The following is a 25,128-nucleotide window of genomic DNA, read 5'->3' as shown; positions in this document are numbered from 1 at the left end:
GGACCAATCTCAGGACTTGATGAGACGCAAGGTTAATTCAGTTCCAGACACCCTGGTTTAGTTTATATCACTAATAAAGCTGTATAAGTCAAAATACAAATTACTGGTCAGTGGACACGAATCTTCAAATTATATAAATAGCATCCCGGCGCTCCTGAACACCCGAGAGCACTGATAAAATTGTCACCCATTACCACACGTTAAACGTCCACCCTCGTACCTCCCACTCACCCCCCAGAGTAAAACTGGTGAAACGCTCCTAACACCGGCTTGCTCAACACCTTCAAGGTGTAACACTGAGCAATCTCAAACACGGTTCTATTGAACCAAACTTACCTCAGTAACAAACTCTAGATTTACCTTATCTTACCCTTACCCTTCTTATCGTATACCAACCACCCATCTCACTTCTCCCCTTCACACCCCCCCCCCCCTCTTTTTTTTTTTTTTTTATCCCCTTACTACTGTCATGGCCTACTCACTGCTAGGGAAAGCCCCGAATATTATCTCACATAATGTAAACGGCCTAAATATTCCTGAGAAAAGAACAAAGCTCCTGAAGGAACTAAAAAAGGCCAACCCTGCAATAGTTTATCTCCAAGAAACGCACTTTAAGAACAATAATATTCCCAAACTCACGGATGGCCACTTCACAAAAGATTATCATGCCACAAACCCTACTGCTAAAACTAAAGGGGTCACTATATTGTTCAGCAAACATTCTCCCTTTTCCCCTTCGAAGCAACTTGTCGATCCAGAGGGCCGCTATATTTTCATTAAAGGTACATGGGGATGGGACACCAGTTACCTTAGCTAATGTGTACTTCCCAAACAAAGCGCATATAACATTCTGCCAAAAAATAGTAGATGAGCTCAGATGGTTTGCAGAAGGATGCATTATCCTAGGAGGCGATTTCAATAGCCCTCTAAACCCACAACAAGACACATCCTCAGGCTATACTTCCGTTGCATATAAGATACTGAAACGTATTAAGAAATTACTTCAATCCCTATCCTTGGTAGATACTTGGAGATCTACACATCCCTCTGACAGAGACTACACCTTTTTTTCTTCTCCGCACAAAAGATATTCCAGAATTGACCTAATCTTTATCTCCCAAAGAAATTTGATCAATCTAATTAAAGCAGAAATAGGAATAATATCCATTTCAGACCATGCCCCTACCGCCATCACTTTCAAATTCAACCCGCCCAAATCTACTACATTCAATTGGAGACTTAATTCGGCCTTATTAACTGACCAAACCATACAAGATGACATACATGATTCCATTAAACGATACTTTGAAACTAATCGAGAATCAGACACTAATCCCCTAAACAATTGGGAAGCCCATAAAAGTGTAATCAGAGGGGGTTTTATAAAATGGGGAGCCAGAAGAAAAAAAAAAAAAGAGACAGGGAAATCACTAACCTATCTAATAAAATAGCCAGTCTCAAGAGCCAACATAAACAATCCATCACCATCAATCTAGAGGAAGAACTTAAAAAATGTAGGCAAGCCCTTAAACAGATATTAGACCTAAAAACGAGAAGAACACTTTTTCCAAAAGAATATATTCTATGAACATGGAAACAAAAGTGGAAAATACTTGGCTAGAGCACTAAAAGAAGCGCACACAGGGGGACATATACACACCATGAAAAACAAAACAGGTAACTTAGAACATAAACCCGAAACAATAGCCGAACTGTTCCATGAATTCTATACGGCCCTTTATGATATTAAAACACAACACAAACCTCCCCATATCACAGGCGCAAGAGATGAGACAATAAAGGATTACCGACCCTTGATCCTGAAGATATCAACAAACTAGAAGAACCCATAAATATTACAGAAATACAAGAAGTAATTAAAGAATTAAAACCTGGGAAAAGTCCTGGCCCGGATGGTTTTACATCCCAATATTATAAAACTTTCACGCATCTCCTCTCTAAACATCTTGTATCTGTTTATAATAATCTAGCAAAACAAGAACATAGCTCTGACTTCCTCTTAATGGCTTATATCGCAGTAGTACCAAAACCAGATAAAGACCCCACGGATTGTGCCAACTTCAGACCCATTTCCTTACTTAATATTGACTTAAAAATTTTCACTAAAATCCTCGCGAATCGGTTGAAACCCCTCTTATCAAAAATCATTGGACCAGAGCAAGTAGGCTTTATGCCTGGTAGAGAAGCCAAAGACAACACAACCAAAGCATTAAATTTAATACACTATATTGGGGGTTCCAAAATCGAAGGCCTTCTGCTATCCACGGATGCAGAAAAGGCCTTCGATAGGGTTTCTTGGGACTATATGCTCTCCACTTGCTCGCATATTGGATTGGGAAACAACATGTTAAATTGGATAGGAGCCTTATACCAACACCCCAAAGCCAAAATTAAAATAAACAATACATTATCAGAATCAATCAACATCCGCAACGGCACCCGTCAAGGTTGCCCTTTATCACCATTACTCTTCATACTTACACTAGAACCACTAATCAGAAGCATAAATTTAAACACAGACATTAAGGGATTCCAAATAAATAAAAAAGAATACAAAATAGCAGCCTATGCAGATGATCTCTTATTTTTTATCTCGCAGCCACATATCTCATTCCCAACCTCCATAAAATATTTAAGACATATAGCTATATTTCTAATTTTAAAATTAATCAAACCAAGTCTGAGGCTCTAAACCTCGCACTACCCCCCAACCAATTGACCATGATAAAAAAGAACTATAATTATAAGTGGGTACAAAAACATCTTAAATACCTAGGGGTTAATCTCACTACAACTTTAGATGACATATATGAAGCTAACTATACACCCCTATTACTCTCAATAAAAAAAGATCTTAAAAATTGGTCCACAAAATTATTTTCTTGGTTCGGAAGAGCTTCAATACTGAAAATGACGATTCTCCCCAGACTATTGTATATCTTTAACACATTACCAATACATGTCCCAAACGCATTCTTTGCCAAAATTAAAGATTTACAAAGAAGATTTTTATGGGCAGGAAAAAAACCTAGATTGAATTACAGACTACTCACCTCTCCCAAAAACAAATGTGGAATAGGTTTACCTGACTTCAAAAAATACCACAATGCAACTCATATCACCAGACTGATAGACTGGCACTGCCACGGCGACAATAAAGACTGGGTCCAACTGGAACTCTCCTACAACAAACGACAATTACTATATTTTCCTTGGACAAATCATGCTAAATCCCTCAGAAACATGAAACACCCCTTGATTAAGACCACAATAGCCATTTTACACAAAATTGCTAAAACGCATAATATCGCTTCAATACCTGGCCCACTAACACCAATTGAAGGCAACCCAGATTTTACACCTGGGATGACTCAAAGATGTCTCCCAAGACCCAAACACAGCTTAAAAGTTCCTAACATCCCACTGCTTTCTTGGAAATAAGATGAGATCCTTGGAATCATTTAATGAAGAATACGGGGAATCATTTCCTGGCCTATGGTTCTATATGCAACTAAAATATTTCCTGCTGAACAGCAAAAATAAAGCTTCATACTACCTACCAATGACACCACTAGAACATATCTGCTACAAACGTTCCCCGAATCTTAAATCCACTTCCATGGCTTACAAATGGTTGACCCAACCGATTCCTATAGATAGCCATAATCATAAAAAGAAGTGGGAAATAGATTTGGGAATCAAACTTAGCGATGCTCAATGGGAAAAAGCTTGTATCTTAGCTCATAAATGTTCACTAAGCACAAAGGCTCAGGAAATATCATATAAAATATTAACCCAATGGCATGTGACACCACAAAAGGCCAGGAGGTGGTTCCCCACAACCTCAGACACATGCTGGAGATGTGGAACAGAAACAGGCTCATTTATGCACATATGGTGGACATGTCCCCCAATCCAAGAGTATTGGGGAAAAATAATACGCTGGATAAAATACATTACTGAGACCAAAATAAACCTAAATGCCGCTGCCTGCCTGATTCACGTCAACACATATACACTGAGCAAGTACAAAAAGTCCCTCACCAGACATCTCTTAAACGCAGCTAAAACCCTAATTCCATTACACTGGAAATCTACACATACTCCAGGAGTTAAAGATTGGTTTGACAAAGTACAGTATACCTATACGATGGAAGAAATTTTAGCTATGAAAAAAGAAAACAACACCAACTTTAACAAGATGTGGCAACCCTGGTATCTGTTTACATTATCGGACGGATTTAAAACAGCAACCATCCCGAACTAACAAACCCTGGTTTCAATTGCCAAGAACTTTTAACTTGAATGATGCTATCATTTACTATCTGTGTCAGAATACTCATTTATATGCATATGTATTATAAGCCAACAACACCAATCCTAAATGGTATCATATTGCTACCTGCTCATCCTTAAACCCTCCTCCCCACCCCCCTTTTTTCTTTTTTTTTTCTTCCCCCTCTTCCCTTTTCCCTTGTACCCTATTTCCAGAATACTTGAAATATTATTTTCTAAACTCAATTTTCAGAATATATTTGCAATGTCTAGTTGTTCGCTGACATAATGTTACATGCTTAAACAGAAGTTTATCATAATATAACATGTATACTGAATTTGCTCTCAATAAACTTTGATTGTGATAAAAAAAAAAAGCAATTGGGCACTAAAAGACACTACCTGGAGGGTCACTAATTGACACCAGTATTGCTAGTGGCACTAATATAGTCAACAGTTATAATACTGTACACTGTCACTAAACTAATGACACTGGCTGGGAAGGGGTTAACATCTAGGGGCAATGTGTAATGTTTGATGCTTTTACAGTATCTCACAAAAGTGAGTACACCCCTCACATTTTTGTAAATATTTTGTTATATCTTTTAATGTGACAACACTGAAGAAATGACACTTTGCTTGTAAAGTAGTGAATGTACAGCTTGTATAACAGTGTAAATTTGCTGTCCCCTCAAAATAACAACACACAGCCATTAATGTCTAAACCGCTGGCAAAAAAAAGGGAGTACACCCCTAAGTGAAAATGTCCAAATTGGGCCCAATTAGCCATTTTCCCTCCTCGGTGTCATGTGACCCGTTAATGTTACAAGGTCACAGGTTTAAATGGGGAGAAGGTGTGTTAAATTTGGTGTTATCACTCTCACTCTCTCATACTGGTGACTGGAAGTTCAACACGGCACCTCATGGCAAAGAACTCTCTGAGGATCTGAAAAAAATAATTGTTGCTCTACATAAAGATGGCCAACACCATACAGCGGTTCAACAGGACAGGTTCCACTCAGAACAGACCTCACCATGGCTGACCAAAGAAGTTGAGTGCCCGTGCTCATCGTCATATCCAGAGGTTGCCTTTGGGAAATAGATGTATGAGTGCTGCCAGCATTGCTGTAGAGGTTAAAGAGGTGGGGATCAGCCTGTCAGTGCTCAGACCATACGCCACACACTGCATCAAATTGGTCTGCATGGCTGTCGTCCCAGAAGTAAGCCTCTTCTAAAGATGATGCACAATAAAGTCCCCAAACAGTTTACTGAAGACAAGCAGACTAAGGACATGGATTACTGGAACCATGTACTGTGGTCTGATGAGACTAAGATAAACGTATTTGATTTAGATGGTGTCAAGCGCATGTGGCAACAACCAGGTGAGATGTACAAAGACAAGTGTGTCTTGCCTACAGTCAAGTATGGTGGTGGGAGTGTCATGGTCTGGGCTGCACGAGTGCTGCTGGCACTGGGGAGCTACAGTTAATTGAGGGAACATGAATGCCAACATGTACTGTGACATCCTAAAGCAGAGCATGATCCCCTCACTTCGGAGACTGGGCCACAGGGCAGTATTCCAACATAACGACCCCAAACACACCCCCAAGACGACCACTGCCTTTCTAAAGAAGCTGAGGGTAAAGGTGATGGACTGGCCAAGCATGCCTCCAGACCTAAACCCTATTGAGCATCTGTGGGGCATCCTCAATTGGAAGGTGGGGGAGCACAAGGTCTCTAACATCCACCAGCTCAGTGATGTCGTCATGGAGGAGTGGAAGAGGACTCCAGTTGAAGCCTGTAAAGCTCTGGTGAACTCCATGCCCAAGAGGATTAAGGCAGTGCTGGAAAATAATGGTGGCCACACAAAACATTGACACTTTGGGCCCAATTTGGACATTTTCACTTAGGGGTGTACTCCCTTTTTTTGCCAGCGGTTTAGACATTAATGGCTGTGTTTTGAGTTATTTTGAGGGGACAGCAAATTTACACTGTTATACAAGCTGTATTCTCACTACTTTACATTGTAGCAAAGTGTAATTTCTTCAGTGTTGTCACATGAAAAGATATAGTAAAATATTTACAAAAATGTGAGGGGTGTACTCACTTTTGTGAGATACTGTACTTTCTGATCTGGCTGTTTTTTCTCCCTGCTTTACAGGGAGAAAAAACTGCCAGATCACTGTTCCTATGCACACAGCATTTTGTGTGTTTATAAAACACAGAACTCTGTGTGTGATTGGACACAGCCGCTCAAAATCACTGGCTGAAATCTGCTGCCAAACTTAAAGGGTTTGTTACCCCATACATATAAAACTATGCCAGCCCCTCTATTAGAGGCTGGCATAGCACACTGAGTCTTTAGGTTTACAAAACGAGCAGCTAATTTGAGCTGTCTTCAGGCCGTGAGTCATGTGACCGGCCTGAAGACAGCTCAAATTAGGCATTTACACTGCTTGTTTAGTAAAACGAATGAAGTAGTGTGCTATGTCAGCCTCTAATAGAGAGGCTGGCAGTGAAAAATGTAATGATTTTATTTTACAAGCAATAGCGGTGGGGGGGGCGGGGCCCGGGCCGGAGACAGAGGCAGATGACAGGAGGAAGGAGGGGGGTGAGGGGGGGGAGAGGAGAGCAGAGGGGACAGCGTATGACGGAGGGCCGCAATTAGACCACGGTGATCAGGGCAGAGCTTCCCTGGTTATCGTGGTCCATTTAGAGAGGGTATACAGGAAGTGCAATGTTCAGGGTTTTTTGTTTTTTTTTTTTTACAGTTTTTTACAGTTTAGAGCGGCAGATTACACAGCAGCACAATTGCTGTGCTGTGTAATCTGCTTTAAGAGACTAAAGCAGATTTTTGGGTTAACAAACACTTTAAATGTTATAAGCAGACATAGTGTGAAAAAAAATCCTGATCACCTCCCCAGAGTAGTACAGTGTTACTGTGGTAACACTGTATTGTTCTGGTCACACAAAGCAAATAAAATCATTAAAAAAAAAAAAGTGATAAAAAAGAAAACAAATATTTAAAAAAAAAAGTAAAAAAAATGATTAACATTATTTTTTTTTAAATACTGTCACCAGTCAGTGTCCCTGATCACCCCCATGCCAGGATGACGCTGTACTGCACTGGTGAAAGTAAAGTAAAAAAATAAATGTGAAAAAAAACAATATTTTTTAATTTCTTAATTTTTCAAAAATTGTGACAAAAGATTACAACTTCAAAAAATCTTCCATGCTTCTTAATAAATACCTTACCTCAACCAGGCTTCCATGGAACCCTAGGGTTCCTCCAGCGGTTGCTAGGGGTTCATTGAGCAACGGATAATTTCTGCCTCTGAGATAAGTTCCCACTGACACCATTGATCTTTTTATCTATCTGTAAAAAGGGTAATCCTTCCCAATGACCACATGTGTAAGGCGCCTTTCACACGGACGGCTATTCTGCCACAGTTAAAAGCATGTTTTTTTTTCTGTGAACTTCAAGACTCCAGGCACTGCGATCAGCTGCATTTGTACTGCATGTGTACAGTGCGATTAGCTGCGATTGCGTTTAGCTGCAGTTTGCCATTTCCATAGCAACCCGACAGGGTACCGAATCATATTGAACGGGGATCCGACTTGGATCCCCGCCAGTGCCTGACACTGTTTGGTATGAATCTTGAAGGGGAACTCCACGCCAAATTTTAAATAAAAAACCAGCATGGGTCCCCCCTCCAAGAGCATACCAGGCCCTCCGGTCTGGTATGGATTTTAAGGGCAACCCCCTACGCCGAAAAAACAAAAAACGGCGTGGGGTCCCCCCCCCAGAATCTATACCAGACCCTTATCCGAGGACGCAGCCCGGTCGATCAGGAAGGGGGGTGGAGACGGGCGAGCGCCCCCCCTCCCGAACCTGCGGGCCCCCCCACCCCAAAGCACCTCATCCCCATGTTGATGAGGACAATGGCCTCTTCCCAACAACCCTGGCCGTTTGTTGTCGGGGTCTGTGGGCGGAGGGCTTATCGGAATCCGGAAGCCCCTTTTAATAAGGGGGCCCCCAAATCCCGGCCCCCCACCCTATGTGAATGAGTATGGGGTACATGGTACCTCTACCCATTCACCTAGGAAAAAAGTGTCAATTAAAAAAACACACAGTAGACAGGTTTTTAAAGTGATTTATTAGGCAGCCCGGGGGGTCTTCTTCTGACTTCGGGGATCTTCTTCCGACTTCGGGGGTCTTCTTCTGACTTCGGGGGTTGTCTCCGCGCTCTCTGGTTCTTCTCCAGTGCCTTCTTCCTTCTGCCGGGCTCCTCCGATATCTTCTGCTCTTTTGCCGCTCTTTTGCTAGCGGAGGTGCCCGGTCTCCCGAGAGGTCTTCTTTCCTCTTCTCTTCCAGAGATGTTGACACGATGCTCCCTCTCGCTGTAATGCAGTGAGCGAGGTCCACTACCAATTATATAGGCATGGGGCGTGGCCTCCGGGTGATGTCATCTGGTGATGTCACCCGGCGACCCCGCCCCTTATGTCGTCACAGTCCCGAGGCTGTGACGGCATAAGGGGCGGACTGGCGGCCAGGCATGGGGCCTGGTACGGTGCGGGGGGGGCGCTCGCCCGTCCCCATCCCCTTTCCTGCATGCTCGGATAAGGGTCTGGTATGGATTTGGGGGGGGGGGGGCCCACGCCGTTTTTTCGGCGTAGGGGGTTCCCCTTAAAATCCATACCAGACCGAAGGGCCTGGTAAGCTCTTGGAGGGGAACCCATGCCGGTTTTTAATTTAAAATTTGGCGTGGATTTCCCCCTCAAGATTCATACCAAACAGTGCTGGGCACTGGCAGGGATCCAAGTCGGATCCTTTTGCTTGTCGCTCATTGGGAAAGGAAAAAACATTTTTCCTTTCCCGATGAGCAGCTTGGCGCTGTTATCCGCAGCTGACACAGTGCACTGCGATTACCTGCGGTTATGTGCGGATAGCTGCGCTGAATCACTCCTGGACGCAGTCAATTCTATTTTTTCTATCCGCACAGGACCGCATGTAACTAAATCGCAGCTAAACGCAGTGTGTGAATGGGGCCATAGGAAAGCATTGTGTGCTTTTAGCTGCGGTAGAAAACTAGAAAATCTGCAGCTAAAAGCACTATTCTATCCGTCCATGTGAAAGGGGTTTAAGGAGCATTCTTCCCACTGACCATCACACTAAATGTATCATGAGTTGTAGATTTAGAGTAATTTTTTAGCAGGGGTTCCCTGAAACGGGAACGTTATTTCAAGGGTTCCTCTGTGTTGAAAAGGTTGAGAAAGGTTGCCTTGGGCTGTCTACTTTCCAAAAAGGGGTCATTTGGGGGATATTTGTTCTGTCCTGGTGTTTTCGGCCCTCAAGAAATGAGATCCACCAGTACATCAGGATTGATCAATTTTCAGATATATACAGGCAGACCCCGAGTCACAAACATCCGACTTACAGTGCCTTGAAAAAGTATTCATATCCCTTGAAATTTTCCAAATTTTCTCGTGTTACAACCAAAAACCTAAATGTATACTATTGGGATTTTATGTGATAGACCAACAAAAAGTGGCACATAACTGTGAAGTGGAAGGAAAATGATTTTCAATTTTTTTTTACAAATATGTGAAAAGTGTGGCGTGCATTTGTATTCAGCCCCCGAGTCACTAACTTTGTAGAACCACCTTTCGCTGCAATTCCAGCTGCAAGTCTTTTTGGGAATGTCTCTACCAGCTTTGCACATCTAGAGAGTGAAAATTTTTGCCCATTCTTCTTTGCAAAATAGCTCAAGCTCTGTCAGATTGGATGGAGAGCGTCTGTGAACAGCAATTTTTAAGTCTTGTGAACAATATTTAAATCTCCAACAACAATGGCATAAAAAAAAGAGATACAAATAGTGGCGCTAAAATTCAAAGATACAGTGAAAGTATATATTGATAAACATGTATCAAAACTATTTTAAATCACCCTGTGACGAGTGAAAAAAATATGTTTAACGAAGAAAAAAGTCCATAAGTATTTTCTTCAAATAATGAAGCTTTATAAAGTGTCTTCTCAATTCTTCCACCACACCAATATGTGACGTGATTCCTCTCCCTTCAGAAAACACACTCACCAGCTTCCAATGCCTTACACTTACGTGTTTGGCTAAAGCGCTTTAAACCACACATGAAGGGGTTAAGTGAAATTTCAGACTCCAGCCGTGAATACCAATCAGGATCTCTCCACATGTAAATAATAAAGTGCTCTAGATGGTGTGATAACATAAAACCAGTTTAATTAAAACACTCCAAAAAACCTTCACTCATTAAACTCAAATAAATTCTTTAAACGCATATAGTGAAAACACAGCAGCTCTTCAAACAACTTATAACAGCGATGTGTGGTGGTCATGGCGGACCCGAGGTGTGCAGATAAAGACCTCACTCTCACCCGCCCCTAAGGCTCGACTCCAATCTCCACTTCCTCGATCAGTGTGCAGTTTCAGATGTTACGTGTGATTGCCGTACAGCCTTCCCCGACATGTTTTCGTCATACCGACTTAATCATGGAATTGGCTGTATGGCACGGCAATCACTCCTCTTATACCCTACCAATGACTTACTGGCGGAAGTGGCTCAATAGCGCATGCGCACACCTTGTGTCCCCTTTACACACAATACACCAATCCTACCACAGTTTTTTAGCAGCAAGCAGAGCATAAATAACCAAATATAACATGAGCAAGCATACATTATATCAGTGCGCTCAATGACCCCAGCATTTCATAAACCTCCGTCTCTCATTTACGAGACTAGTACTAGCAACTACTAAAAAAAGTCACCCGAACTTAATCGAGGGACATAATAAAGAAACTATAACTAGATACTAGTAAAATAGAGTTTTAATTTTTAAGTCTTGCCACAAATTATCACATGGATTTAGTTCTGGACTTTGACTGGGCCATTCTAACACATGAATATGCTTTGATCTAAACCATTCCATTGTAGCTCTGGCTGTATGTTTAAGGTTGTTCTCCTGCTGGAAGGTGAACCTCTGCCCCAGTCAAGTATTTTGCAGACTAACAAGTTTTCTTCTAAGATTGCCTTGTATTTGGCTCCATCCATCTTCTATCAACTCTGATCAGCTTCCTTGTCCCTGCTGAAGAAAAGCATCCCCACAACATGATGCTGCCACCACCATGTTTCACGGTGGGGATGGTGCATTCAGGGCGATATACAGCATTAGCTTTCGGCCACACATAGCATTTTGCTTTTAGGCCAAAAAGTTACATTTTGGTCTCATCTGACCAGAGCACCTTCATCCACATGTTTGCTGTGTCCCCTGCATGGCTTCTCGCAAACTCCAAATGGGTCTTCTTATGGCTTTCTTTCATCAATGGCTTTCTTCTTGTCACTCTTGCATAAAGGCCAGATTTGTGGGAGTGCATGACTAATAGTTGTCCTGTGGACAGATTTTCCCACTTGGGCTGTGGATCTCTGCAGCTCTTCCAGAGTTACCATGGGCCTCTTGACTGCTTCTCTGATTAATGCTCTCCTTGCCCAGCCTGTCAGTTTAAGTGGGCGGCCATGTCTTGGTAGGTTTGCAGTTGTGCCATACTCTTACCATTTTCAGGTGATGGATTGAACAGTGCTCCATGAGATGTTCAAAGTGTGGGATTTTTTTTTATAACCTAACCCTGCTTTAAACTTCTCCAAAACTTTATCCCTGGCCTGTGTAGGGTGTTCCTTGGCCTTCATGATGCTGTTTGTTCACTAAGGTTCTCTACCAAACCTCTGAGGGCTTCACAGAACAGTTGTATTTATACTGAGATTACATTTCACATAGGTGGACTCTATTTACTAATTAGAGACTTCTGAAGGCAGTTGGTTCTACTCGATTTTAGTTAGGGGTATCAGAGTAAAGGGGGCTGACTACAAATGCACACCACACTTTTCACATATTTATTTGTAAAAAAAAAAAATGAACCATTTATCATTTTTCTTCCACTTTGTGTTTATCACATAAAATCCCAATAAAATACATTTAAGTTTTTGGTTGTAACATGACAAAATGTGGAAAATTTTAATGGGTATGAATACTTTTTCAAGGCACTGTACATATGACACATACTAACAAATAGAGGAAGACAACAGGAAGTGAGAGGAAATCTACCCCTAGGAAGGGAATTTCACTCCTGTAAGAGTTATCATGGGGAAAAAGTGTCTCCACTGAAGCTTTATCACTAATCCTTATTTCCACAGTAACCCAGCGTTTTCTAAATCCAATTGTCACAGGGACAGAAAGTGAGGTGAAAACTTCTGAATAGGGGCACAGAGAGAAAAACAAACATTACGGAGGTGTTAACCGTTCCCTAAGAACATCATTTATGGATTCTATAACTTTCCTACAGACTAAATAATATGCACTGATTAGGGATATTTTCACCAACATTTTCAGTCAATTTTAATTTATTTAGAAAAAAAAAACTGTGATGATTAAATATCACCAAAAGAAAGCTCTACTTGTGTGAACAAAATGATAAAAATGTCATATGGGTACGGCATTGCATGATCGCACAATTGTCATTTGAAGTGTGACAGCGCTGAAAGTTGAAAAATTGGCCTGGGCATTAAGGGGGTAAATTGCCCAGTATTGAAGTGGTTAAAGCTCAATTTGAGCCCAAACTTTTTTTTTTTTTTTACGGTTTAGACCAATTTTTGATTATTTTCCATGTTAGACTATTTATCAATAATCAACACCCAAACACAAACTGCACCCCACCCACATTGCTAATAGTGACAGGCCTCACCCACATTCCCAATAGTGACAGGCCCTGCCCACATTCCCAATAGTGAAAAGTCCCGTCCACATTTCCAATAGTGACAGGTCACACCCACATTTCCAATAATGACGGGCTCCACCCACATTTAGACTATGCATGTAAATAAGTAAACATGATTGAAAAATATATACAAGCACTCCCCCAAGACACAGGACTATCATGGGACCTAGAAAATCTGTAGCACTATCTTTTTATTTTATCAGTCCTGTGCTTTCAGAAAATGTATGCTTTGGGTGATCTTTTATAAATTCTGAAAGCTCTAAGCGAAAAAATATAAAAAAAGTGAAAAATTTCAAAAGTGGTCGGGCAGGGCCTGGCAGCGAAAACTATAATTAACACAAGGTACCATCACATACATTTTTGGTTCACCCAAGTGCAATGATATTGTGTATACTACTGTATCATCCTATGCACAGTATATCTACTAAGAAAATATGCATATTGAGGGGAGATTTCTCTAATTAAACCCCGGAGAGCAGTAAAAAATAGGATTTTTACATCATACTTACCTGTAATATCCTTTTCTTTGAGTACATCATGGGACACAGAGTCAGGCAAATATTCATTACCTGCTGGGTTATACTTCATCATTAGGTGAATGGACACTGGTAGACCAAAGGTCTTCAGACAGGAAGCGATCCCCTATATAACCCCTCCCATACTGGGAGAACTTTAGTTTTGTAGCAAGCACTAAATCCTCAAAAAAGAGGGGAGGGATCTCTGTTTCCCATGATGTACTCAAAGAAAAGGATTTTACAGGTAAGTATGACGTAAAAATCCTATTTTCTTTTTCATACATCATGGGACACAGAGTTTAGGCTAATATTCATTACCTGCTGAGACGTCCCAGGGCAATAGCCTTGAGGGGAGGGAGACACCCTCGAGGCTATAGCCATCAGAACTTATACGGTAGCCCGCAGTGCACTGCTGCCGAAAGCCGAATCCTCAGCTGCTCGAACATCCACTTGATAAAATTTTGTGAACGTATGCACTGAAGACCAGGTAGCAGGCTTACAAATCTGAGCCACAGATACCTGATGGTGAAAAGCCCAGGAGGTTCCTACACACCTGGTAGAATGAGCTCTCACCCTAAAGGGAGGAGCTTTATGTTTCAGACCGAAGGCCTGAATGACCAACTGACAGACCCAATTGGCAATGGAAGCTTTGGAAGCTGGCTGCCTCTTCTTGGGTCCTTTTGGTAAAACAAAAAAGTCTGATCCTCGGATCACCGCAGATCTAGACAAATAAACCTCGACTGCCCTGACAAGGTCCAAAGAATGCAGTCGTCTCTCTTCTGCCGAACGATACTGAGAGAAAAAAGAAAGCAAAATAATGTCCCCATTTAAATGAAAGGCCGACACCACTTTTGGCAAAAAGGATGGAACAGGTCGTAACATGACTCTGTCATGGTGAAGGATCAAGTACGGTTCCTTGCATGAAAGGGCCGCCAACTCTGACACCCTTCTAGCCAAGGTGATAGACATCAGGAAGGCTAGCTTGCGTGACAGCAAGTCTAATGGAATTTCCTTAATAGGTTCATATGGTCAGCACCAAGTTCAAGTCCCAAGGTCACATAGGTGACCTAATGGGGGGAAGCAAGCGAGTTGCCCCTTGCATAGAGCTTCGGATCAGTGAATAGGAGGCTAAAGGCCTTTGGAAGAATACTGATAGGGCCGAAACTTGACCTCTGATTGTACTCAAAGCCAATTTGATTTCCACAGCTGACTGTAGAAAAGAGAGAATTCTCCCAATTACATATTTTCAAGGATGCCATTTTCTGGCTTCACACCAAGCAATATAAGTCTTCCAGGCCGTATGATAAATCTTCCTAGTGATAGCTTTTCTAGCATTCACTAGAGTAGACACCACTGGTCCCGAGATGCCACGGTCCTTTAACACCCTCGCTTCAAAAGCCATGCTGTCAAATTTAGATACTGTAAATTGGGGTGGAATATAAGATCCTTGAGACAATAGATTGGGGTGACGTGGAAGCGTCCATTGCTCGTCTATTGTCAGTCTCACAATCTCCGGGAACAAGGGCCTTCTGGGCCTGGCTAGTGCCACCAGAATTACTGGAATCCCCTCTCTCAGAATCCTGCACAACAAATGTGGAAGGAGAGGGATCAGGGGGAAAGCATAAACCAGGGAGTACTGGCTCCATGAAATTATCAGAGCATCTGCTCCAATTGTCAGAGGATCTCTTGTTCGAGACACAAACTGCTGTAGCTTGTTGTTGAATCTGGATGTCAGTAGGTCAACCTCTGGCCATCCCCAACGTTGGCAAATTTCCTGGAACACCTCTGGGTGTAGGGACCATTCCTCCGGGCAGATCTGCTGGCGGCTGAGATAATCTGCCTTCCCGTTCTCTACTCCCGGGATATGGACTGCCGATATTATTGGCACATGTCCCTCTGCCCAGGCTAGTATGTAGTTCACCTCCTTCAGAGCTGAACGACTCCTGGTACTGCCTTGGTGGTTTATCTAGGCCACTGCCGTGGCATTGTCGGACTGAACCCTGATGGGGCAGTCCTGCAGCTTCACCGTCCAGGACCGTAGGGCCAAGCGTACTGCCCGTAATTCTAGCACGTTGATGGGCAGGGTCTGCTCTGTCCCTGAGGAGATAAGCACATTGGATAATCCAGGGCTTTTCTTCCTATATTCCAAGCCAATAAGATGTCATGTTGTAAAGGCCTGGAATGGAACTGGGCATAGGGCACTGCCTCAAAAGAAGATACCATCCTCCCTAGAAGACTCATACAGAGCGGAATGGAGGGTTGTCTGGTGCCCCTTATCTGACGCACCTGATCCTTCAGGGCACAGATCCTTACAGATGGCAAAAATACTCTTGCTTGGACTGTGTTTAGAATCAGACCTAAATATTTTAGACTTTGAGCTGGTCTCAAGGCTGACTTTTCAGTATTTATGATCCAGCCTAAACTTTTCAAATAACTCACTGTGTATATTATGCTCTGTTCTAGAGCCTGTACTGAGTGATCTCTGAGCAGGAGGTCATCCAGATACCTGAGCACCAGGATCCCTTGGGCCCTTAAAAGACCCAGTACTGGTGCTAGGACCTTTGTGAACACCCGGGGGAGCTGTAGCAAGCCCGAAGAATAGAGCCACAAACTGAAAATGACATTCCTCTACTGCAAAACATAGGAACCTTTGATAAGGGCTGAAAGATAGGTACGTGTAAGTACGTGTCCTTTGTATCGATGGAGGCTAAAAAGTCTCCGCTCTGGAATGAGGTTACTACTGAGCGGACAGACTCCATTCGAAAGGATTGTATCAATAGATACTTGTTCAGGAACCTTAGGTCCAAAATGGGCCTTGTGTCCCCGTTTGGTTTCTGAACCGTAAACAGGTTTGAGTAAAACCCTGTGCCCCTTTCGGATACCGGAACCTCTACAATCACTCCTTGATGCACTAGATGATGTAGTGCCTGAAGCAATAAGTTTCTTTTTGGAGGATCCAAGGGAATGCTAGATCTTAGAAACCTCTGGGGGGGGCACCCTCTGTAATTCCAGCTTGTAACCGCGAGATATAATTGAGGTGACCCACTCATCCTGAATTGATGTTTTCCAAATGTCCGCATGGTGCAGCAGCCTTCCCCCACCCGATGGAGTGGGGGCGTCCCCTCAAAAGGAGGGCTTGGTGCTGGGTTCAGAAGAATTTTGGACCCAGGGTCTTTTCTGGCCCTGGCCTTGCCCCTGCCCCTAGCGCCCTGTTGGCAGCAGAACCGCCCTGACGCTGAAACATTTGAGGAAGCTGTCCCTGGGACGTTTGGAGCTTTTTTTTCACAGGAAGTAGAGAACTATTCCCTCCGGAAATCTTTTGGATATATTTGTCCAAGTGATCACTGAATAAATGTTTCCCATGAAACGGGAAACCTACCAATAACTTTTTGCAAGGAAGCTCAGCTGACCAGTTCTTAAGCCATAAAAGTCTGGGCATATGTACAGACAAGAGAGCCAGACAAGAAACCTGCTGTATTGAATCCTTTAAAGCATCAACAACAAAACACAGCGCTCGAGAATTATCTGTCTTACTTTCAGGCAGATCATCCTCCTGGTTAGGCCTATCCGGCCGTTTGACTTGATCTTTACAGACTGGCAGATACCAATTGCTGCAATAGCTGGCTGAATAGCTGAACTGGCCAAAGAAAAGGAAGCTTTTAATAAAAATTACAATTTCTTGTCAACAGGGTCTTTCAAACCCTGTGCGTTATCTACAGGACAAGTTAAGTTCTTGTTTAACCACTAGACATCCGCGCTATGGCCGAATGACGGCTACAGCACGGACCTGCATTCCCGGGAGGACGTCATATGACGTCCTCCCCTGTGCACGCTCCCTGCGCGCGCCCTGCAGGGCGCGTGCCGGGCGCGCTGTGATCACCGAGTCACTGAGACTCGGCTGATCACCGATCTGAGTAAGGGGCCGGTCCCGGCCCCTTACCATGTGATCAGCTGTCAGCCAATGACAGCTGATCACATGATGTAAACAGGAAGATCGGTAATCGTTTTTTTTTTTACTCGCGCTGACAGCGCGAGTAGAGAAAAAAGCCGATCACCGGCTCAGATGTCAGGGACATCGGTCCCGAAGTGGAAGCACAACACATTCCTCATCAGTGCCACCCAAAAGTGCCACCTAACAGTGCCCACAGTGCCACCTAACAGTGCCCACAGTGCCACCTATCAATGCCAACAAGTGCCACCTATCAATGCCCACCTGTAGTGCCAATCAGTGCCACCTGTCAGTGCTGCCCATCACTGCCACCCATCAGTGCCCATCACTGCCACCCATCAGTGCCCATCACTGCCACCTATCAGTGCCCATCACTGCCACCTATCAGTGCCCATCACTGCCGCCTCATCAACGTACATCAATGAAGAAGAAAAAGTACCCATTAAAAAATTTTTATAACAAAATATAAAAAAAAAATTTTTTTTTTTTTTAAAAATTCAGGTTTTTACATTTTTTTAACAAAAAGTAAAAACCGCAGAGGTGATCAAATACCACCAAAAGAAAGCTCTATTTGTGGGAAAAAAATGATAAAAATTTCATTTGGGTACAGCGTTGTATGACCGCGCAATTGTCATTCAAAATGCGTTAGCGCTGAAAGCTAAACATTGGTCTGGATAGGAGGGGGGTTTAAGTGCCCTGTAAGCAAGTGGTTAAGGAAGAGACTGCTGCAGCTATGGCTGGCATGCTCCAATTTTTAGCAAACTTTTCATCCATGGGATATAAAAAAAGAAAACCTTTTAGGAGGCAAAAAATTCCTGTCAGGATGTTCCCAATCAGCATACACTGCCGTTTCCTATAGGAGGTGTAACAGGAAAGTCTGTGCGACCTGAAAAGGTCTCAGAGATCCCAAAGAGGACCAGGGGGGCTCAGTCACCTCTGCAAGAGGCAACTTATAGACAGAACGAACCATTTCGGTCAGTCAGGATCAAAAACCTCTGCAACAGAGGCAGACATCGAGTGGATATCTTCTTGTCCAGATTGCTCGGAAGCAGACTCATTTGCCGGGCACTCCACTGAATCCTGAGCTTTAAGCTCTTCCCCATCTTCAACCCATTCCTGCTCCAGACGAGGAGACTCCAGGGAGTGGGATCTGTCACACTTCCTGCCACCCTGGGGGGTGGAGGCAATCATGCCGGCAATCCTGTGCTCTAACCTGGCTAGGGCTGAGGACAGTTCATCCTTAGTGACAAAGGGTGAAGCAGCAGCGTTGACTGTAGGCACAATACCAGATAGGCGCATCGGTTCAGATTGCCTCTGGTCTTTCAGGGGGATACAACACTAGGGATACGACTAGGTTCATCAGGAACTACTGATGACGTAGGTGTGCCCTTCCCTGTGGTGTTAGTCCCACTCCTCTTTTTGGAAGACATTCAATGCCGCAAACAAAGAGTACTTGAGTGTAGTTAAAACACCTCAAAAGGGAGACCCTTTAATAGGGCTCACCAAGCCCCTATGCAAAAATCCTGCTAAGCACCTTTAGCCTGCCAAGCAACACCTGTTGACTCACATGACCCGGGTAAGGAGAAATGAACCACTGCAAGTGTCTGTTCAGAGCCTGCTCTGTGTCCCACAGCTGCCTTCTGGAAGTACCACAAGCTTGGCATACACAGCTTAAATAAGCTGGGTGTGTGCTGGAAAGTTCTATGCACGCATTGCGCAGTCCTGGCGAATGGGCATGACTGTATTCGCGTACAAGGCAAATCTTCGTGCGCCCAGATAAAGGCTACGGTGCATGTGCGGCGAATCCACATGCGCGATGGCCGCCAAACTGCTGAGTCCAGCGGCGCTCTTGCGAACGCACGTGCGCCATGGCCAACCAAGGTGTAATGGTGCACTGTACGTAAAGGTACACTTTGCAAACACTCACAGTTAGTCCAGAACTCCCCCGTATGGTCACTGCACACAGGTGTCCAGCCTTTAGTTGGCTTGACTGATTGTTACAATCACTGGGACAACCCACAATAATAAAATAAAGGGGTTTCACTTACCCGTTCAGGCGCAGGGCCACTTAGAAGCTAAGGGCCTAATCTTCACCCTTCATGGTGGGTTACTGTCAGTTGGACCTTCAAGGACTGGGTACCCTTTCATGTTTAGGGGCCACTCCTTTGGACCTGTACAGCACCCTGCATGAAATGCCTTAGCACTGTAGTGTCCAAGATTTTCACTACGCAGGGTCCAGCGCCCGGAGGCCACATTACAGGCAAAACCTTGCAGGATCTTGAGTCTTCTTTGCGAGGCTCAGGTATCATTTATCTAACCATAAAAGCCTGTGTCAAATGGATCCGATCAGTCAATCCCTTGATTCATTTTTGGAACCATTTGTGGGACTAGAGACCAGGAGCTCAGAAAGCTCAAACAAACCGTGCCATCCACCTTGCAGACACTGGTAAAAAAACTAAAGTACTTCCTGTGTGGGAGCGGTTATATAGGGGATCACTTCCTGTCTGAAGACCTTTGGTCTACCAGTGTCTATTCACCTAATGATAAAGTATAATCCAGCAGGTAATGAATATTAGCCTGACTCTGTGTCCCATGATGTATGATGTTCTAACCAACCTCAAACTAAAAAAAAAAAAAAAGTTTTGGCAGAGCCTACACTTCAAAGGAGGTCAGCAAAGGCAGCCTCCATATTTCCCCATGTTCTCTATGTGCTGTGGGAACTAAACAGCACTTGGCCCAGTTTGATGGCCTTTATCAGTCCACTAAAATCAACAATCTTCTAGGACTATTCCCACCTGTATTCCTTACTTCAGTGTACTCAAACTGGTAAAATCACACTGCCTTGTAGAAGGGGATAGGAAGGGGATCTAGGAGACATCACAGAAGAAATATGGCAAAGAATTCTAGAACAGGTACCCTTAGTGTCCTGATCACCTACACAGAGACTGTACAATTGTTCATTGTACACAGAGCATACTGCAATCCACGAAAGCTCTTTCAATGGCACTGCAGAGACAGTCCAAACTGCCCGAGATGCCAGGGAGCACCAGCTGATCTTTTACACGTTTTGGAATTGCCCCAAGCTGTTTTGGTACTGGCATGCAGTTGTCAATACTATTAATATGACTTTCAAGACAGCACTAGCTCAGGACCCCATTAATCGGTATATTAGGGGCTTTGGATGGAAATTCAAGTCCTTGTTTCTAAATGTACACTCCTATTACAGAGGGTGTACACATAAATTTAACAAATTCTTGGACCTAAGACTGTCATTCCCTGGATTGGCTCTTCTGTCTCTTGTTAAGCAATAATTATTTAAAAACTAATATGTACCAGATTTTAAGGAGAAGAGAGAATTAGGGGTGGTGTCTTTATAGTGACACATGTTGAGTTAGCTATACATATCCACAAGTATGGATGTGTTAAGAGAGACAGTGCAAAATTGCACATGTACTGAAATTACACAGAAAATAGAATGATATTCACAAAGAAACGCATGCTTAAATTGCATTGCGATTTCAGCACGCATATGTGTGTGAACCAAGGCTTAACATGTAGATGTGAATGCCTACACTGACTGACTTACTTGACTCTGTAAGTACTACTTACACCAATTTATGTCCAAGGTAAAGAGGTCACAGATATAGGCTTGCTGATTGTTTGTGGTATGTGACTAATATAAAAAAAAAAAAAAAACTCAATAATAGGTATTTGGGGAAAAAACAGCAATCTAAGCTTATATCTTCTGCCCCTCCTACAATTCTGGCCTCCCCTTTAATAACTTTCCACCTGGAGGGATGGTCACCCAGAGCACCCACAGACTGTATGCTCCCCCATTATGTGTCCAAGTAAAGATGCCACCAAGCTAGCTATTTTATTTGAGACTTATTAGCAAATGCAAACTTTGACAGTAAAACATTTTAACATGTATTTCTAAGTGCCCGTTCACACCACAAAAATGTCCTCCAGATCTGTTATGGATGCGTTCCTGCATGTGCGTTTTTCATGCATTCCGGTGCGTTTTTCATGCATTTCCAGATGCTTTTTTTCTTTTTTTTTTTTTTTTTTCACTGTACTGGGGTCCAGTGCGTTTTTGATGCATTGTTGATGCTTTTTACCGCATTCTAGTACAGTTCCAGGGCTTTCCAGTTCCAGAAAAAAAGTAGAATATGCTGCATTTTTCCTGCACTGGACTGTACTGGAACGTGGCAAAACGCATCAAAAACACACCAGAACACATTGGAACGCATCAAAAAGGCATCAAAGACACACTGGACCCCATTACAGTGAATAAAATAAGAAAATCTGGAAACGTATCAAAAATGCATCGGAATGCGCCAAAAACACGTTAAGAAACGTGCATACAGACCTGCATCCGGAACGAATGTGGAGTGCGTTTTTGTGATGTGAACATGCCCTAAGGGCTGGTTCACACCACAAAAATGTACTCCTGATCCGTTCTGGATGCATTTCTGCATGCACGTTTTTAACGTGTTTTTGACGCATTCTGGTGTGTTTATGCGTTTTAATGCATTTCCGGATACATTCCAGATGCTTTTTTTCCAGTTTTTTTTCTCACTGTACTGGGGCCCAGATGCGTTTTTGATGCCTTTTTGATGCGTTTTGCCGTGTTCCAGTGCAGGAAAAATGCAGCATGTTCTACTTTTTTTCTGGAACCGGAAAGCCCTGGAACTGACTGCACTGGTGTGAACTATGGCATTGGAAATCATGTAACCTCATTTCAATGCTTTTTTGATGCAGAAAAAAAAACGCACTAGACTGCAGGTGGTGTAAACCAGATGTGTGTTGGTTTCTGTTTTTTTTTATCAAAAACATTAATAGAGGGTCATTCTTTTAAAGACAACAATCTATAGAGCTAGAAGGAAAATAAATGTACTGTTTTTAGGTTTTAGAAACAAATACCTTTCCGTAGAAATCACTCATCTGGAAGAGGGGGATATGTGGGGAGCCCCCATATAATTCTATGACTTCCTCATCTGGAACAGCCTTAAGACCCCTATGAAAGGCATTATGGGAAAAGAACATTAACAACTAGGTCAAGGTTCATCAGATACACGTAATAAACCAAGCAATAGAGAGAGCACAGGGTGGCTGCTGGCACAGGGACAGGCTGGCACAGATTGCCCGATTTTAAACTTTCCCAGAAGAAAAACAAATACAAAATGTACTGTACTTTGTTTTCTGGGAGGTAATACAGTTTCACTAACTTAGAGCACAGTGTACAAAACATTGGCCTATCTATCCAGTCCGTCTCGAAATAGCTCCGGGGTAGTACCACATTAGCTGTGGAAATAGATCAGTACCTTTGGCCAAATAACAAATGTAATTAACTTCTATGAAACCATACAATGACTTCAAAGCTGGCACGCCCAGACCAGAATCCAGAATTTTGAAATACCACATTCCTGTGAACATAAGCTTTATTACACAATGCAAAAATTCAGTTTTATCATTTTGTTTCATATGAGCAAAACTTGTTGCAGAGACATCAGGCTTGTAAGCAAGTCAACTGCAGTATTTTATCAAAAGCATGTGTAACTATGGGCAAAATCAACAATGACATATATAATATACCGTATATACTCGAGTATAAGTCGAGGCCCTAATTTACCACAAAAAAATGGGAAAAACTTATTGACCTGAGTATAAGACGAGGGTGAGAAATGCACAGCTACTGTAAGTGGAAAAGAGGGTCAACAATGCCCATTTGCAGCCTCACTGTGCCCATTTGCATGCCTCACTGTGCCCATTTGCAGCCATAGGTCCCCCGAACTTCAAACTCGGTAGTTAAGGGTTTCTAGATGCCCCCTAGCTGCTGCCAAAATTTGGGGTCTCTGAACCCAAAGGGTCTCGAAATGACATTGAGGCAGATGGACACAGTTGACCGAATTTGGGGCCCTGTATCTCGGGGCCACTTAGTGCTAGGAACCCCACATTTGGTGTGGAAACCCAGTGGAACTAGCACCATAAAATATCCAAAGCTGGGGTTTCTAGTACCAAGTGTCCCCGAGATACAGGCCCCCAAAAATCGGTTCAGAAAATGTCAAGCACTTTTCTGCAGCAGAGAATTACATTTTCCGAACCAATTTTGGGGCCCCGTATCTCGGGGCCACTTGGTGCTAGGAACTCCAGCTTCGGATATGTTGTGGACCCATTTCCACTGGGTTAGCACACCAAATTTGGGGTTCCTAGCACCAAGTGGCCCTGAGATACGGGGCCCCAAAATCAATTCGGAAAATGACATTTTTTGCTGCAGAAAAGTGCTTGACTCGAGTATAAATCAAGGGGGGTACTTTAAGCACAAAAAAAAGTGCTGAAAAACTCGACTTATACTCGAGTATATACGGTATATGATTGGGTCCCCCTGCAACATGTATTAATTAGCCATTGATCCTGCTGGTACAGCTGGTATTATACAAGGGTTACAACGCTGTTCCTTCTGCAGTAAAACTGCACAGTAGTGTTGTCAACCCGTGGAATAGGATAGTATTAAATCAATGCTTCTGTGTATGACAGCTGTGGCTCTCATAGTCACAGAGCTGCAAATATTGCATCAATGAAAGTGTCAAACAGCAACAATCTTGGAGGTGGCATACACCTCATGAGAGTTAACTATTTTTTACCCACCATATTTTTTTTTTTTAATCTTTTTTATTGAGTTTTCAGTTTCATTCAAAACAAAACTAGCCCACGCAGGGGCCAAACATTATTTGCCCACGCAGAGGCAAGTCTCATGTCACAGTAATATCCCTCAACATTGATACTATGTACAACTTAATGCAAACAACTAAAACTATTACCCCAAGGTGAGGAGAGGCTCCAGCTCGGGGGGGGGGGGGGATCTGTGCTCAAACTAATGTTAGTAGGATACTTAAATGAAAAAATATCTGGGTTCATTCACTTGAAATATAGTTCTAAGCTAAGTCTTTCCCACTTCTTCACTTGCTGTGGTGTCATCGTCTAGCCAACATGTCCACACTTTATCAAACTTTTGTGGGCAACCCCTGTTGGAATAGGTGGCCCTGTATAAAGGGTAAGCTGGCATTTATCAGGCTTTTCCAAAATCTAGCAGAGGGTGGGGGGGGGGTGATTGTTTCCAGGTCATCGTGATGGCTTTACGAGCTCAATACAGTAGTAGGGATATAAGTATTTTCCGCGCTCTAATCACTGGCATTTGTTCAACCAACCCCAGCAGACAGTATTTAGGATCATAAGGAACGTGGATCTTGGTGATCTTTACAGTCCCCTAAATAACCTCCTGCCAGTAATGCTGAATTGCTGGGCAGCTCCAAAAAATGTGGCAAAACTCTCCGGGCTGGTGTGAGCAACGCCAAAACAACGGAGAGTATGCCGCCGACATCCTATGGAGCTTGTGGGGTGTGTGGTGAGCTCTGTGCAGAATTTTGTACTGGACCAGTTTATCTCTTCCTGAAACTAGATGGGAGAAGGGAAAGTCCTAAATCTCCTTCCAGTCGTCATCACCCAGTTCCGTAATGTCTCTCACCCATTTCCTGCGGAGGGAGGACAATTCAGGACTGGCAGC

General features: G+C 43.2%; 1 protein-coding gene across 1 annotated transcript in view; it reads right to left on the bottom strand.

Moving 5' to 3' along the window:
- NT5DC2 (5'-nucleotidase domain containing 2) overlaps positions 1 to 25,128 on the bottom strand; it is a 148,267-nt gene that overhangs the window by 81,804 nt on the left and 41,335 nt on the right. The window contains exon 5 of the mRNA XM_073592450.1: positions 22,488 to 22,581. Within this exon, the coding sequence (XP_073448551.1) occupies positions 22,488 to 22,581 (94 nt within the window). The remainder of the gene's footprint in view (positions 1 to 22,487; positions 22,582 to 25,128) is intronic.

This window comes from Aquarana catesbeiana, linkage group LG07 (assembly GCF_042186555.1).
Source record: "Aquarana catesbeiana isolate 2022-GZ linkage group LG07, ASM4218655v1, whole genome shotgun sequence".
Taxonomy (NCBI): domain Eukaryota; kingdom Metazoa; phylum Chordata; class Amphibia; order Anura; family Ranidae; genus Aquarana; species Aquarana catesbeiana.
This window is presented reverse-complemented; position numbering and strand designations above follow the sequence as displayed.